General features: G+C 42.8%; 1 protein-coding gene across 1 annotated transcript in view; it reads right to left on the reverse strand.

Annotated features, from left to right (window-relative positions):
• The window catches only part of NPLOC4 (NPL4 homolog, ubiquitin recognition factor), a 340,333-nt gene that overhangs the window by 249,191 nt on the left and 74,290 nt on the right, over positions 1 to 16,852 (reverse strand). Inside the window, exon 7 of the mRNA XM_069199778.1 lies at positions 3,638 to 3,761. Coding sequence (XP_069055879.1) covers positions 3,638 to 3,761 — 124 coding nt within the window. The remainder of the gene's footprint in view (positions 1 to 3,637; positions 3,762 to 16,852) is intronic.

Below are 16,852 nucleotides of genomic sequence, written 5' to 3' on the forward strand. Positions count from 1 at the left end.
CCCACAAGAATATAATCATTTAGCTGGGTCTTCACTTCATGTACTCAGTGTCAGGGAACAATCTGAAATGGGTGCGCATTGTCAATTAAGTTTGTTGTATATGTGGCATTTGTACAGTGTGAATCTAGGAAAAAACCATAGGAGCAACAAATGACTGAAGCGGTTACTCAGAGAGGAAGTGGACTATGGCAGCATCATGATGTAGTGTTCTTTGAAGAAGTGAGTCTTCAGGTCTTTCCTAAACTGAAGCAGGATTGGGAGGTCCTGATGGATACTAGAAAATTTTTCCAGATCCCAGGTACATACATGCTGAAGCCTTGGTGCTTATGCTACTTTACTGAGGTTTTAGCAAGAATCTAGCCACTTTCAAATGATCAACAGTCTCTGGAAGCTCCAGTAAACTCTGTCTAACTTCACACTATTGCAATGTCTAGGAGGTGCTGGGATAACTTCACACTCTGTATTACATGAGAGTGAAACCAGTTACCTGTGAGGTGCCAGATGAGTTTAGCTCTTTCTTTAGCCTGGTGGTGTAGTCAGAAGTCTAAGATGAACCAATGTAGTTGAACCCTGCATTATGAAAAGCAGTGTATGGGGTATCTGGAAAATCCTGGTTTGATTTTGAATGCCATTATAAGCAACCCACGAGTTGTCAGCAAAGTATCACCACTTTTTTGTCCACACTGGAGAAAAATATACCTATGAGAACCCAGCAGTGGCCCACCTTTTGCCCCACAGTGGGATATTTTCACCAGTCAGTGAGGAGTAAGGATAGTCCACACAAATACACACAGGGGTAGCGGTGAAACTGGCCCTTTTTGCAGGATTATCCCCAAACGTATTGCCTTTTTCCTCCTATTTTTTCTGACCTACTTTTGTTGGTTTTAGTACTCTAGGCACTTTACCACCGCTAACCAGTGCTAAAGTGCATATGCGTACTGGCAACTGATTTCTCCATGATTGGCATATCTGATTTACTAGTAAATTTCCAGTACAGTACACAGTGTTTGCTGAGGGCTTGTAAATCAAATACTAATAGTGGGCCTGCAACACTGACTGTGCCATCCACACGAGTAGACTTGTAAACATGTCTCAAGCCTGCCACTGCAATGTCTGTGTGTGCAGTTTTTAACTGCCATTTCGACCTGGCAAATGCACCCACTTGCCATGCCCAAACCTTCCCTTTTACTACATGCAAGTCACCCTTACAGTAGGACCCAGGCAGCCCCATGGGCAAGGTGTAGGACACGCAATGGTGTGTTTTACATAGCCTGAGAGTGAAATACTGCTCAATTCTGTTTTCACTATTGCAATTACTATCTCTCCAATAGGGTAACATGTGGATTGCCTTGAAATATCCGTCAAGGGTAATTTTCCATTGGGAGCAGATAGAGATGTAGAGTTTGGGGTCTCTAAATTCACAATTTAAAAATAAATCTTTTGGTGAAGTTGTTTTTTGAATTGTAAGTTTGAAAATGCCACTTTTATAAAGTAGTAATTTTCTTGCTTAACCATTCTGTGCCTCTGCCTGTCTGCAGAATACATGTCTGGGTCAAGATGACAGTTGGGCTGTTTGTGTATTCACTCTAGACAGTCACACAAAGGGAGCTGAGGGTTGCCCTGCATATCCTAATGGATCTTCCTTCACTAGAGTGGTGGGAGGAGCGGACACTTGCATTTGAATAGGGCTGTGCCTGTCCTCACACAAAGCAGTCTCCAACCCCCTGGAGTGTGTATGGGCCCAGGGCAGGAAAGGCAGGGTCTTGTGCACTACAAAGACTTCCCTTTGAAGTTTGCCAACTTCAAAGACAGAAATGGGTCTAAGTACTGGGCCTCTGACACCACACAATTAGAATCCTTCTGGACTGAGAACATTCTGCCAGGAAGAAGAGCTGGATGGTGTAGACAGGACTGCCACTCTGCTGGTTGCTTTGCTGTGCTGATCTACTGTTTGCTGCTTTTGTTCTGGGAGTGAAAGGAATGGGCTTTGCTTTTTACATCCTGCTCTTAAAGGTTCTCCAAAGGCTTGGAGTGAGCTTGCCTCATGTTAAGAAGTCTCAGGGACTTCATCTGCCAGCACCTGGGCTCTCTTGCTGAGAGTCCTGACTTGCAAAGTGGTGGCATATCCAGTTCCTGGGCCCTTGCGTGTGAGTTCTGGTGCAAGCAAGATGAAACCAAGCACATCGACTACAGAGCGACTTCGGAACCAGCGCTGCTGTCCAACTCTATGCCGCTGCCTGCACCGGAGCCATGGGCTCCAGTGAGTGCAATGACTGCGATCTGCAACACAGGCCTGACGCTGCTGAAGCGCCTCTGAAGTTGCACCACAGCATGAGTGCAGAATGTTGTGTCACCGACATCGTGACACACGACTCCGCCACAGCACATATGGCCATGTGATGTGATCACAACACCGCAAAGTCGACGCCTCACGTCTTGACCTGCTGGATTCATCAACCTTGACTTGTTGCAGGGAACAGATGCCTCGCCGCTAACGCCACATCACCCCACCTGCAACTGTAAGGAACAGACACCTCACCTCCCCGGTGGCAGTAAGGAACCAACGCCGCACCGGCTGCAGCGATGCCTCACCTCCACGACTCCGTGCAACGTCTTTGCTTACTTATTGTTTTTCAAGCTACTGTACCCAGATCCGTGCAACTCAGTGACCGGCCCGCACTCCCTCACGAGTGGCATCAGACTGTTGGGAACGACTGTCAAGACGCCGTGATAGCCCCAGGTGGAGCTATTGCGTTTCTAAGCACTTTACTAAGAAGTAATCTTTACAAATCTGTATTTTTTTTGTGTAAGTTGAATTTTTGTCATTTTGTTCCAGTTTTACTCAGATAAATATTGTCTATTTTTCTAAACTGGTGTGGAGTACCTTTGTGGTGTTTTCAGTGGGTTACTGTCTGTACAAATACCTTACACATTGCCTCTGAGATAAGCCTGAGTGCCTTGCCAAGCTACCAAGGGGATCAGCAGGGGTTATCTTAGCTGTGTGACTCCCTTAATCTGACTAGAGTGAGGGACCCTACTTGGACTGGGCGCAAACCACTGCCAAGCAGACACCCCATTTCTAACCAGTAATACCAGACGTAAAAGGACTACCAGAGTACTTTAGATCTACATATGTATGATCAGTGGTCCATGCAGCGCCAAGATACTCTCATCCTTGCTCTACAGCTGAATAAGATGAGCATACCATTGGGTGATCACTAATAGTGACATTTGCTATATTTTCCGCAGTCCAAGAGGTACCATAATGATCAAAATCTATACTAAACTGGTTTACAGCCAGCAGCTCAAGGGGTGCCATAATAGTCTCACTCTTTGCTTTAGCTTGGGATAATGGTAGAAGCACTTGAGTTGGTCAAAAGGACTTACTCTTTGGTGTTCACTTCAGTATGATCAGCAGTCTTACACTTTGCTGCACACCGGAATAGCACTAGTTATTTATGGGTGTTGGTAAGCTCTCAGATTTGGTCTTCATGACCATATTACCAGGATGCCAAGACAATCAAACTTCCTGCTTTACAATGGGTTATGACAAGAAGGCTACTGGGTGTAACGTATTACAGGAATGGGCTTTACATTTGCATTATAAATAGTCTATCAAGAAGTTGGTATGTCTTACCTGTCTGTTTAGTGTGATTGCACTTGGCTGACACTTGGTACAAATGCCTTCAGGCCACGGTGGATGTCCCTCACACCCTGATTTTATCTTGCAACTGATGTTCTCAAGTGCAGCAAATTTTCCCCTTTAGAGAAGAAACAGACATTTTGACATGAGGAGATACATTTTATTTGTACATTTATCATCAATTCTATCTCTGGATAAGAGGTGAGGATTAAGCATTTTCTTTATCCATGAAAATGGTCAGCCAGCCACAAGAAACAGGTATATCAATCATCAACATAAAGAACTATAAATTCCACGAGTCCACAGACAAAACACTAGTCCAACAACCAATCAAATACAAAATCCAATATATATAACATATCCTCAAGAAAAGAGGATTTCATCTTTCTTCATTGTTCAGAAGCCTTTTTAAGATGGTTATATTAAGTTTCTTGAATTCATTAGCACTGTCATGTTTGATGCATATATGTACTGCTCTATTTTGGGTGCTAAGGGTTTGCAGTATCACAAATGAAATCGATACTGCTATTTAAAACAGTGGCAAAGCACACATTTCCATTAATGATATACATACATCTCCCCTAAGGAAGGCCTATTAAGCCCTAAGGCAGGAAACTGTATATTATTAAGTAGGACATTTACTTCAATATATCCTAATAGTAATAGTCCCAAATTGTTAGTTTTATTGTGGAAAGGCTGGTGGCCACATTGGCAAGTACAGGATTACAGAGTAACTTCTGAATGGGAACACTATAATGGGTACTTCAATGTATCAATTAACCTGGTAGTAAACCTGACCAAATGCCCAAGTCGAATTTAATGTCACTTTTAAGGAAATGCAACTTTTATAAAGTTGCCACTTTGTTGCCCAGTTTCTCCAGTGGCTATTCACAAACTCCAGCCACCAGACAGCCTTCTGTAAATGTGAACAACTCCCAACCACAGGAACAATAAAGGCCTGCCGCTGAGAGTGGCGTTACGTCCACCTCACAGAAAGCCACATGGGATGTTGGCCAAAAAGGCAAACTTCAAAGGAGAAGACACCTTTTGTGGGTAAATGGCAAGCACACTCAGGAGGGGGTGCTGCTTTATTCAGGGAGACAGGTTGGTGGCGGGAACAGAGAGAGGAGACCAGTTGACAAACTGTTTTTCTGTGGCCATGCAGCCCTCAGGTACCCATACCACTATGGTGGGCTACCATGCTTCCCTCAACAAGAGAGAGTTCAGACTAGTGCACTCTGGGAACTATAACATGCCATATGTAGCCGGAAGTCGTTATAAGGTGGGTGAGAGTCTGGTAACCCATTGACTAGTGACTGCTCATAAGAACCTGTCACACACAAAGACCTACTATTGATAGTTACATCAGGATATAGTGTCAGGCTGGTACCCTGGTATAATAGATCCTTATTAGACATAACTAAGAGTTATTTCTCAGGATCGAAAACTGAATGAGAGAACAACCTGGGTAAATAAAGCCTAAAACAGAAGGCAGTGTGAAAGAGTCCTAAAACATTTGCAGGTCTTCAGGAAAGTGACATTTAAATACAATTGATTTAATTATTAACATATGACCCTGACGGCCTCCAAAAAGTTAAAACTTCTTTTGTTCTCAGTATCGGTTATAAGTGCCCCAGAATTGATTATCTCAATGCAGATCATGGTTTAGGCAATCCAGGTACTCTGGAGGTCGATAATGACCACCTACAGAGGCTGCTGGACACAGTGGCCCTGTTATGCTTCATGGCCTTGCTTACTGAGCCTTTACCCCAAAACAAAAACAAACTGGAAACAGATTGAAATATCTGGCATTTACCATAGTCAAAAGGTGAACAGCAGTGCACAGGGCAGATAGGTCACTGGCTCTAGGTGATAAACTGCAATATGATATGGGTAAGTGGGTCACATCTGAAAACCTTGCACTAAAAACTGAGGAAAAGATACACCTATGGAGAAGACCATTTGTCCACATCTGGGACGAACCCCTATTGAACTTGGGGAGTATCTCAAAGCAGAGGACATATCTGGATTTAGGAAGGAGAGCGAGTGACTCTACGCAATTGACTCCTATCACCAACACACAGCATCCTCGTCAGCCAGAACATCTCTGAACCTCTATATGAAAAATAAATCACAGAGTGCTATTTTTTGTTCTTCGAGATTGCTTGTTAGTGACTATACTTATGTATTTATTCTGTGATCTTTTGCTTGTCCAATCACAATGCCAATGAACCAGCAAGAAGCTTGCCTGGATTTTATTGCGTGTATCACGAAAGTGACCTATTCTATAATATGTACAAAAGCCAACTATGGGTATATTACTGTCATTGTAAGCACAGCATAAGTCAAAACCAATAAACAAAAAACGTGCTTATTCCACACTTCTCGTCCTGACAGAGAATGCAAATTTCCAAGATATTGTGACAGAAAGTTTAAAATCTATTGAGGACATGGTGGGGATTATCTCAACTACCTTCTGGCATTCCACAATCCCCAGGTAAGTACAAGCATTTACAAAGCCAATAGGTCTCACCTATAAGAGAGCTATTGGTTTTGGCAATGTGTTTTGCCATGTTGTACACCAGTGTGACTGCTTTTCAGCAAGGCTAAAAGTTAGCGGCGTGAAGTGTCAGAGTGTAGTGTGGGAGTGGATTTGCTGGAATGTCATAAAGTGGCGTAGGAAGAGTAGAGTGTTGTTGAGTTGAGTAGAGGGGAGTAGAGTTCAGTGGCAGAGACTGTCAGAGCAGGGAGGAATAGGGTGGAGTGGGGTGGATAGGACTTGAATGGGGTAGATGGACTGGATTTGATTGGAGTGGACTGGTGAACTGGTAGGTTAACATCCTTGGGGTGGGGTGGATTGGATTGGAGTTGGGTGGGCTGGATGGAGTGGGGCGGGCTGGATGGCTTGGAGTGGGGTGTATTAGGGTGGGGTAGAGTGTGGTGGATTGGAGTGAGTGGGGCAGACTGAAAAGGGGTGGGGTAGACTGCTTTGAGGTAGGGTGGATTGGAATGTGGTGGGGTGGATGGAGTGGACTGGAGTGGGGTGGACTGAACTGGGATTGGAGTGGGGTGGACTGGAGTTTGGTGGACTAGAGTGGGGTAGTCTGGCTGGATTGGAGTGTGGTGGGCTGAACTGGAATGGAGTGGGCTAGGTAAGGGTAGAGTGGCGTGGATTGTAGTGGGGTGGACTGCATTGAAATGGGGTGGGGTGAGTTGGATTGGACTGGCGTGGATTGCACTGAGGTGAGGTTGGGTGAACTGGATTGGAGTAGGGTGGACTGGAGTGGGTTGAGATGGTTCGGATTGAGGTGTATCTGGGGTGGAGTGGATTGGACTGATGGGTGGATTATGGTAGGATGGGGTGAATTGGATTGATTGGGGTGAATTGGATAGGGATGGGGTGGAATGGAGTTCGGTGAGGTGGAGTGGATTGGGGTGAGGTGGGGATCTGAGTGGGGTAGATTGGATTGGACTGGTGTGGAGTGGGGTGGATTGGGGTGGGGTGGATTGGATTGGTGAGGGTGGACTGACTGGAGGGGCGGACTGGATTAAAGTAGGGGAGGTTTGGAGTGGGGTGGACTGGGGAGAGGTGTATTGGATTGGGGTGATGTTTTGTTGGATTGTAGTTGGGTAGATTAAACTGGGCTGGGATGGATTAGATTGGGGTGGACAGGATGGCTGTGGGGAGGACTGGATTGTAGTGGGGTGGATTGGATTGGGGAAGGTGGACTGATTTGGGGTGAGGTGGATTGGAGTGGGGCAAACTGTTTTGGATTGGAGTGGGTTGTTTGGGATTGAAGTGGGGAAGGGTGGAGTTGTGCAGGTTGGAGTGGGGCAGGTTGTTTTGAAATAAAGTGGGGGCAGAATGGAGTGGGGTAGATTAAAATGTATTGGAGTGGGGCAGGTTGGTTTGGACTGAAGTAGGGCAGGTTGGTTTGGATTGTGGCAGATTGTTTTAGACTGGAATGAGGCAGATTTGAGTGGGGTGGATTAGAGTGGAACAGAATGATTTGGAATGGACTGGGCAGACTGGAGTACGGCGGTGTTGTGATTGGAGAGGGGCAGACTGTATTAGGGTGGATTGGGTTGGTGTGGATTGCTATGGATTGGAGAGAGGCAGACTGGAGAGGGGAGATTGGAGTGGGGCGCATTGTTTTGGATTGAAGTGGGGCAGGCTGTAGTGGGAAGGATTTGAGTGGGGCAGACTTTTGGACTGGAGTGGGGCAGGTGGGAAGGGGCAGGTTGGAGTGGGGCAGATTGTATTGGATAGCAATGGGGCAGATTAGAGTGCGGCAGATTGTTTTGGATTGGGATGCAGCAGACTGCAGTGGGGCAGACAACTGTTTTGGGGTAGGGCAGACTGGAGAGGGGCAGATTGTCTTGTATTGGAGTGAGGCAGATTGGAGTTTGCCATATTTTGAATTGGAGCGGGGCATATTGTTTTGGATTGAAGTGGGGCAGATTGTTTTGAATTGGAGTGGGGCAGATTGTTTTGGAGTGGTGCAGCTTGTTTTGGTTTACGGTTGGGTGAATTGGAGTGGGGCAGATTAGATTAGAGAGAGTTGGGAGGATTGGGCTGGGTCAAGACGGATTGGGGCGAGTGGTTTGGATTGGAGTTGGGTGGATTGATGTGGAGTAAGTGGGGTGGATAGTGGTGTGGCGGATTGGGGTGTACTTCACGATTATGTGTTAAACTGATTAAGTTGAATCAATCAGTGCTTGGTCCCTGCGCCACAGAGAGGAACGGACCTGATGCCAGGCCTGAACACAAGCCAACAAATGGTAAGTGACAGCCGGGCTCAAAGCCCTTTACTTTACACAACAGAGTCTCGCAAGTGAGACACGTGCTAGAGCATGCACTTGCAGGCTCGACCCTAAAAATAGACTCCAGGGTTGGGTATTAACTATCTCTGTTGACAGCACGAGAAAAATATGCTTAGTGGTGAATAAAATGGACACATTGTTTGTGAAATGTGATGTGTGATATATAAAATACGATAAAGTTAAGGTGTACTTCATGTGGTAACTTAGATAAACACCTTCACTTTGACTTTGAGAGGAGCAGAACAAATGCTGATGAGAGCAAACACCATGCGCGGAGAAATAGAAATTCCACAAAGCAAGGGGAGGTATTTGTTTCTTGAGGATTGTTATAATGGATCTGCTTGTATGTGACTGGTTGCTGGAATAGTGATTTTTAATTGACTCATTGGATTTCAAGTTCATTTGGTAGCTGAGAATAAAAGCAGAGAATGAAATGCCTAATCTTTGTCTCTGTGTTTTTAATAGAATGTAAACTTTCTTTCATAATAGGTAGGAAATGTTGTGTTCCCTAAAATAGGAAAGACAAGCTAATGAAAAAGGATAACCAATTTCAGTGCTTACTAAAACGTATTGTGGAACACGTATCTCTTAGAAGCTCTTTCCAACATAGGCTACAGTGAAACAAAAAAAGCAACTTGGTGTTTCCAATCCATCTCTATGAACTGTTGAGCAAGAAGACCCAAAAGCAAAAATACTCACTTGCAATCGCATTTTTCATGTATCTCCTTCAAATATATAAACATTAGGATATCTCTGGATAAGTGTGCAACCCCAGAGCAAAAGTGAATTAACAAATGTGTCACTTATGTAATTAAATTCATATCTAAAACAAGTCTAGTGTTTTCTCTTTTCATAAGTAAGTTCAATTGCAATAGGATTTTGATATAAGGAGCCATCAATTCCATTTTAATTGCCCCTTAAATAAGGGAAATATAAGTCAAGGAATGGCATAGGTAGGCAAGACTCTCAGAAGAGAGAATTTGGAGGGATACAAAAAGATTTTGGTTATAGACATACGAGGTTCTTACATCTGAGTAATTTGAGTCTTTGGCTTCCGGAAGCCATTACATGGATGCAGATTATCAATATCTAAGGATAATAATGGCAGAGGGGAGAAATCAATAAAACCACTAACGTCGAGACTGCAAATACGTTTGTAATGAAGCCTTCAACAGGGAAGAAAGGATTCTTATCTGGTTACTCTACAAAAAGCAAGGTTTGCAACAACAAAAGTCTCAATGTCAGTGGAATCTTTGAAATTTGGCAGTAGGTTGAGGGGGATTACTGAGAATAAAATACAAGTTTGACATCCCACAAGGACACAGTACATTTTCTGAGTATAGAAACAGTGAAAGCCCTTATTCTAGGACCAGCATAACCTGTATTTGCAGACTGATTTTAAACTAAAGTAGTCTTCCTTCCCTTTCTACTGTCATCCTGGATGGACATCTGTGCAGAGTCGACTCTGAGCAGTACTCCATCTGGAATGCCCAAACACATTCTCCATCCTATCAGCCTATTTCGCACAACATGTTTTACAGGCATAAACGGAGGTGTGTCATGAAGAAAAAATGAGAAGCAGCACCCTCCTGTAAGACTGACTGAAAACTACTGAAAATTGTTTCTCCACATTAAAAAGTGTTCGACAAAGATAAAGGCAGGTAAATGTCCCAGAGCAGAAAAAACTATCCAATTGTTTCTTCAGATTAAAAAGTGCTAGATAAAGATAAGGACTGGTAAATGTCCCAGCCCAGAAAAGCTGTCCTCAATATGAAAGATAAAGTTTATAATAGCCTTGGGTTATGGAATCCTCTCCAGATGAACAGAAGATAGAGGGGAAGCTGATGCATGACATTATGACTTGTGGCGACTAGCAGTTTAGAAGGAAGTAAGTCACAACACCTTATGTATCATTTGCCTGTATATTTTATAAAAATTGACATTGTGAGAATATCTTAACGGTTATAAATGACCAAGATCCACCAAAGGATAAACGACTACCACAAGGAATATCACAAAAACCACATTTGCAACCAAGACTAACGTTTTTTTTTTTTTACATCACAACGAAGATATGAATAATTTGGCAGACAATCATTAGATACCAAATTCTAAATTGAACTACACTCTGTCTTAAAATGTCTTTCAGAGGGAAAACGTTTGCCTTGGTTTAGAAGTATCCAGAAGGTCAAAAAGTGAAAGAATTCCTCCAGAAGTACACCGCACACAGCAGACAAACTCACTGAAGAACCATTAATTTTAGCCGCCACGAAAAACAGGTTCTACTCACTGTATTCATAAGTGGCCGTGCAGAGGAGGTAATAGGGAGAAGATGCTGGTTTTAGGTCATCTCCCCACATGACACTCCCTCGAACATGCTTTGTGTTGGCAACTTTTCAGCAGAGAGCACACCACTTCGAAGCCCTTCTCCCTTCCTACTCCATACCTTCTTTTGGTGCCACCCTTGCCTGGAGCCAGTTTTCTCATTCCAGCAAAGGCAAGTCTCTTCTGATGCTTGTGAAGGCGGGCCATACTTTGGAACTTTTTTGTTCTCCATGGCCTACCTTCTTTTTAGGTCTCATCTGAGACAATGTATGCGCTGCCGCTTGCAAGGCATTTTGTTAGCTTACACAGAGCTTAGAGCCCACCCATTACTTAGTCACTCTCATTTCCTTGCTTCTTCTCATTTCCTCTCCATGTGTTTGCCGCTCCCCTGGAGCTTGCCCTAAATACTGCTTCCTTGTTCCACCTTCTGTAGATACACTGCTCGCACTTTCAGAGGCACTTTTTTCCCTTTAGGTGCTTGCCCAGTCTTCGTTGCTTGCCAGTCGTTAAAAAAAATTGACAAAGCCAATAGATCTTGCACAGGCGATTCTGACTGGCTTTGCCAATACATGTTTATTTTGTATTAAAGTGGTCCCTTGTGCACCTATCTTCTTTTTGTTGCCCCTTCCAAGTCCCGCCCAACCCCACAACATTAAAAAAAATTCCCTGCCCACTCTAATCATGCTCTAACATTCCATGCTGAAGTACAGGCGTGGAATTATCCAGTAGTGCAGAATGCACAACAAAGCCTGCCAACCAGAAGTATGTGATTGAAATGTTTGTCACAGGACAGAAACCTAAAAGAAGATGTGATTTAAGGAGACAGTCAACAGTGGTCGCGGAAGCAGAGCTGAAGTTCAAATAAGCCAACTGCAAACCTGTGTATCTAGGCAGCACAAACTATACAAGTACATGATTGATGGAACCGAAACACATTATCAAAAGCAGACTTAAAAGAGTTATTCTTTAGCAGCCGTACAATACGGCCTCCTTAGCCTAGAGTTCAGCTCCATCACGTGGTTATTTCAATAATCCAAGGGCATATACAAGCAAAATCACTACCATCCGAACAATGAAATCCGCTCCACAGACCACAAAGAGTCTGCCGAATACATAGAGACTGAGAATGGCTCGTACTCTTATTGCCTTTTTTACGCAATTCTGTGACACAGGATTCCAGGCTTCCAGATGAACAAGAGGCCTATTTGGCGCAGCCTCAGAATATCTACCAGCCCAGTGTACTCAAAGCACTTTGGCACTCAATCATCCGCGACACTAGAGTGAGAAGGGGGGAAGGTCTGGGAGCTATAGTATACAGTATACACAAAAAAATAAGGTAATAAAAACAAATAGATAAAACAAGAAGGCAGCATGTCTCACACCAGTTGTAAATCTGACTCCCTCTGCACATGAAAGCAGTAAAACTAAAATTGAATACAAAAAGAGCTACAAAAAGAAAAACATCAGCAATGCTGCTAAAATCAGTAACATAAGATTCAAAAGTCATCCACTCTCACCAATGAAATAATAAACCCAGCAGACCTGTTGTGCTGGCTTTGACAATTATACGCAAAAAAGAGACCCAGTGTAAGTGGAGCCTGTCTGGCTGGGGGAATAAAGGAAGGACACTGCTGGGATATCAGATAACCTAAAATAGCAGACTTGTCAAGCAGGATCGAATATCCAAGTAGAATTTAAAAAAGGATGCTCAAAGCACCACAGTGTGTATTATATAAGGGTCAGAACTGCAATGTCTGCCCATTCAGGCAAAATATTGTTTGCTCCTGAGAGACATGTCACACCCATTAGCACCTATTCAAATGCCAATTACTAGCTGGTGGAATTGGGATACCAAATGTAAATGGACCTCCAGAGGCCTTCGGCTGGGAAAAGTTACTTTTCTAAAAGTACCTTTTGCAAAATAGTTATTACAAATCTGACTTCACCGGTAAATTGGGCTTATAATAAATATTTGAAAAAGTCCAAGAGGATACGTTGTAGCGTTTTTCAAGCTGGAGATAACCCCATTAAATGCAATACAGTATCCCAATGATTTCCTATCTAACAGTCAACCCTCCTATAGTGAGGGTAGTGCCTGGGGCCTTTTTTTTTTTTTTTTTTTCTTTTTTCTGTACAGACATGTTTAACGTGAAGCTTTTAAATGTCTTTCTTCTAAAAACTATGCACCCTGCCTTTTGGGCAGTAAGGGCTACTCATGATGGACTTATGAACATATAAAAGGAAGGTTTTGACCTGTCAAAAGGGGGTATTTTGACATTTCAAAATTGCAGTTTAAACTGCACATCCAAACAAATGGTAGTCCTGCAGACATGTTTGCATTGACACTGCAGTAGATGGCACAATACGTGCTGCAGTCCACTAGTGACATTTAACTTATGGCCCTATGTACACTTGGTACCGTATACTAGGGACATATAGGTAGGCAACAATATTCCAATTAGGAGTATCTCAATTTTACCATCTTGAAAGGAGGAGCACAAACATTTTATCACTGGTTAGCAGGGGTAAAATGCACAGAGTTCTACAGCCAGCAAAAATATAGGGCCCAGCAATAGCTGAAAAACCTGACCACACAAAAAAGGTGGATTCCATACCCTGTAGGACATTTCGGCTGAAATGAAAATCAATAAACGCATTTATGTTCTACATTTCTTTGGAAACATAATGTAAGTGAAGAGAAGCTCAACAATGAGCAGAAAATATGCAATAACAATGTCAGAATAGATGGACAAAAAGTCTCTCCTGGTGATTTCAAGAGCTTAAAAACGAAACAGAATAAGACAAAGAAGAAAGACCTTTAGAATAATTGGCACCCGTAAGGGGAAGAAAATTGACATAACATTTTAGAAGAACTTAATACTAATTGTCTTGATCTTCTGGCAGGAACATCACTGTACATACAAGGAGTGCAGTGACTAGGTCCAAGAAAACCACAAATGAGTAGCACTGAATGCAGATATGTTATCATATAGTTTCTAGAGTAAACTCAAGCCATGACAACCCTGGATGAAGCAAGGAAAAAGATAAGTCATGTGGAGAGGCCAGCAACAGTTTTTTTTATACCTAGCAAAAGCCACAGATGTCAGACAACAGAAATTTAGCAACTTGTGACATCACAATATAAGGTTCAGAATCATATCAAACACCTGCTTCACTGAAAACATCAAACATCTGCTCACTTGCTATGGTGAAAAAAAAGAGAGTAAAACAAGTTCAAGAAAGTTAGAGACCGACAAAAGGTAGTACCCAGGCTGGTAGTAAGAAGAATCATACGCAATTATTATATAGTGCTTAATAACACATTATTTCATAGCGCTCTAAATTACTGTTATTACAATTACTCTACAATCCCTATGTAAGAAATATGACCAGCAATGTGATTGTGAAAAAACTGCAAAAAAACAAAATAAAGAGAAACATACAAAAGGAGGAAATAGGCATGAAAATCATAGCAATACATAAGGTTCAGCTGGTGTAGAATAACCATTGTAATTTACAGTGCTAAAAATAAACGGGTATCATTATATCAAAAGAAGAGAACTCAGATTACTGATCTAATAAGGAAGACTGCTGAATTGGCCTTGCCAGGAGTAAAGCCGTTGATCTACAGCTCGCACAGATTATAGCTGTGAGCACGTAACCCACTGAGCCAACTTGCTGATAATGATATGTTATTTATTTTTGAAGAGAGAAAGTATAAAAATGGAAGCCCTAATGGGTCTGGTGGTCTCCAGTCATAAACAAGTTCTACAGTTTTAGGTTTTAGATTCAATGGTCAGTATACCTGCTCAGGGATAACACAACTTAACCTGCTTGTCCCACAAAAGTTTTGTGCTAAAATGTACGACAATTTAAGAAACTAATCTTTAAAACAGTCTCATGCTCTCTACAGCTGATATGCAATGTTTTACAATTTACACAGACATTCTATTGTCCAAAACTTCTGTTTGGCAAACCACTACAAAGCAATACTGTTTACAGAGGAACTTGAATGGTCATAATGCAGCTCATCTCACCTGGCATTTCTAAACTACAGGGACCCACTAACCTGTTCAAAACTAAACAGGAGATATAAGGGCATTGATTGCTTGTCACATCTTTCTGTGCCCACACAGACACCTATTGCAGTCAGCTCTATCCATCAAATTGAAGGCGTGGGATGGATGATACTGGAGTCTGGCAGTAGCATCAGCATACCTTCTAGATTTGGACAGCATACTGCAATCCATACAACTCACGTTTCCTCTGCAATGTCAACAATGCTGCTGAGAATCTTTTTTGATTTTAGAAGATGCCACACTGCCAGACTATACAAGTTTAATCAGAGGCTCTGCAGCACTGGATTTACTGTAGAACCTTATACTGCAATGCACAGTTCGTGGGAGACAGTAAACCATGGGTGACAGATGCTTTAGAAGGCTTGACCTTCAGTACATCTCTTGAAGATCCTACCTCAGTGTTCATGGTGGCAGACCCAGGGATTTAAGGTGGAAGCGGGGGGAGCCCTCAGTAGCCTTCTTTGGCTGCTGAAGTGCAGGGGGAAGCACCATGTGTGGTAAAAGTCCCTTTCTCTATACATCACCAGAACTTGCAACATGAGGAAATGCCTGCAAATGGACCTTTAACCTTGTATCCACACATACTGTATGCCTGTGATCAGGTAACACTACATATTGAGGGGACCGGAAACGATATACGAATTGTGGTGCAGGAAATCGTTGCTGCAGAATAAATTAGTAGTAATCCTTGTTTTCCTTATGGGATCTCACTCACTCAATCAATCACTAAACAGCTAAACCCATTATTGGGAAGGAAAAGTAACTTACTTGTAATTCTATGTCTCCATCACAGGGATTTCTACTCAAGTCTTGAACAACTTACCCTCCTTTTACGATGTCCTGTCAAAGCAAACTGAAATAAGGCCAAGTGAAAAGGATACAGGGCCAGATGTAGTAATTTCCGATTTTGCGAATCGGAAATTGCAAGTTGGTGTGACTCGCAATTTCCAAGTCGCAAAACCGGATGCAGAACGGTGTCTCAGACACCGTCTGCGAATTGCTATGGGGTCGCAAAGACCCACCTCATTAATATTAATGAGGTGTGGCGCATTTTCTGACCCCATAGCGATTTTGGCCTGCTGGAGACAGCAGACCTCCATGTCTGTGACCGCTTTTTAAATAAAGCCGTTTTTTTTTGTATTGCAGCACGTTTTCCTTAAAGGAAAACGAGTTGCAATACAAAAAAAATAACGAAACCATTTGGTTTCGTTTTTTCAGAGCACTGCCTGCTCTGAAAAAACATTTCTGTCAACATTCACAAAGGGAACCCCTTCCCTTTTGCAAATGGGTTACCACCAGTGTGACACTGGTGGTAACTGCAAATTGCAGTTCGCAGTCACAAAGCAATTTAGCACCCTTCTTATTTGCGTTCGCAGTCACAAAGCAATTTAGCACCCTTCTTATTTGCGAGTCGCATTCCCATTTTGCGAGTCGGTACCGACTCGCAAAATGGGACTGAGCATTGCGATGCGCATTTTGCATGGCGCAATCTGCGATTTCCGCAGTTTGCACCATGCAAAATGCTACCTACATCTGGCCCATAGTGTGTTATGGGCAGTGTAAGATTTCCATTTATGAGGCTTTGAAACTGATACATACTAGACATCTGCTCTCTTTTGCTATCATCTATACTTGCAAAAGATGATGCGGCTAGTGAAGAAATAAATAAGGGAACGGGGATGGTGAAGTACGGCTTTCTTGCAGCTGCCACAATCTGAATCTGTCACTTAAGAAAATAATCTCTTCCTCTTGAGATCTGCATTTCTTTAAACAAATGAGTCCAGAATAGCTTCCCGAGTCTCAGTTAGACCAATAACAATTGGTCATTCTGCTCTGTACTATAACGTTTCACAGATGTTGTAGATGGGAGGGAAGCTGTGGCGATGTTCAGCTTGGTCTCTCCAGAGGGTATCTAGGAAGGCAGTTTTGTCATGCACTGGCAATACACTAAAAAAGGATTGGTATAAAGAGGTAAAGAGTA

Source organism: Pleurodeles waltl, chromosome 7, assembly GCF_031143425.1.
Source record: "Pleurodeles waltl isolate 20211129_DDA chromosome 7, aPleWal1.hap1.20221129, whole genome shotgun sequence".
Lineage (NCBI taxonomy): Eukaryota > Metazoa > Chordata > Amphibia > Caudata > Salamandridae > Pleurodeles > Pleurodeles waltl.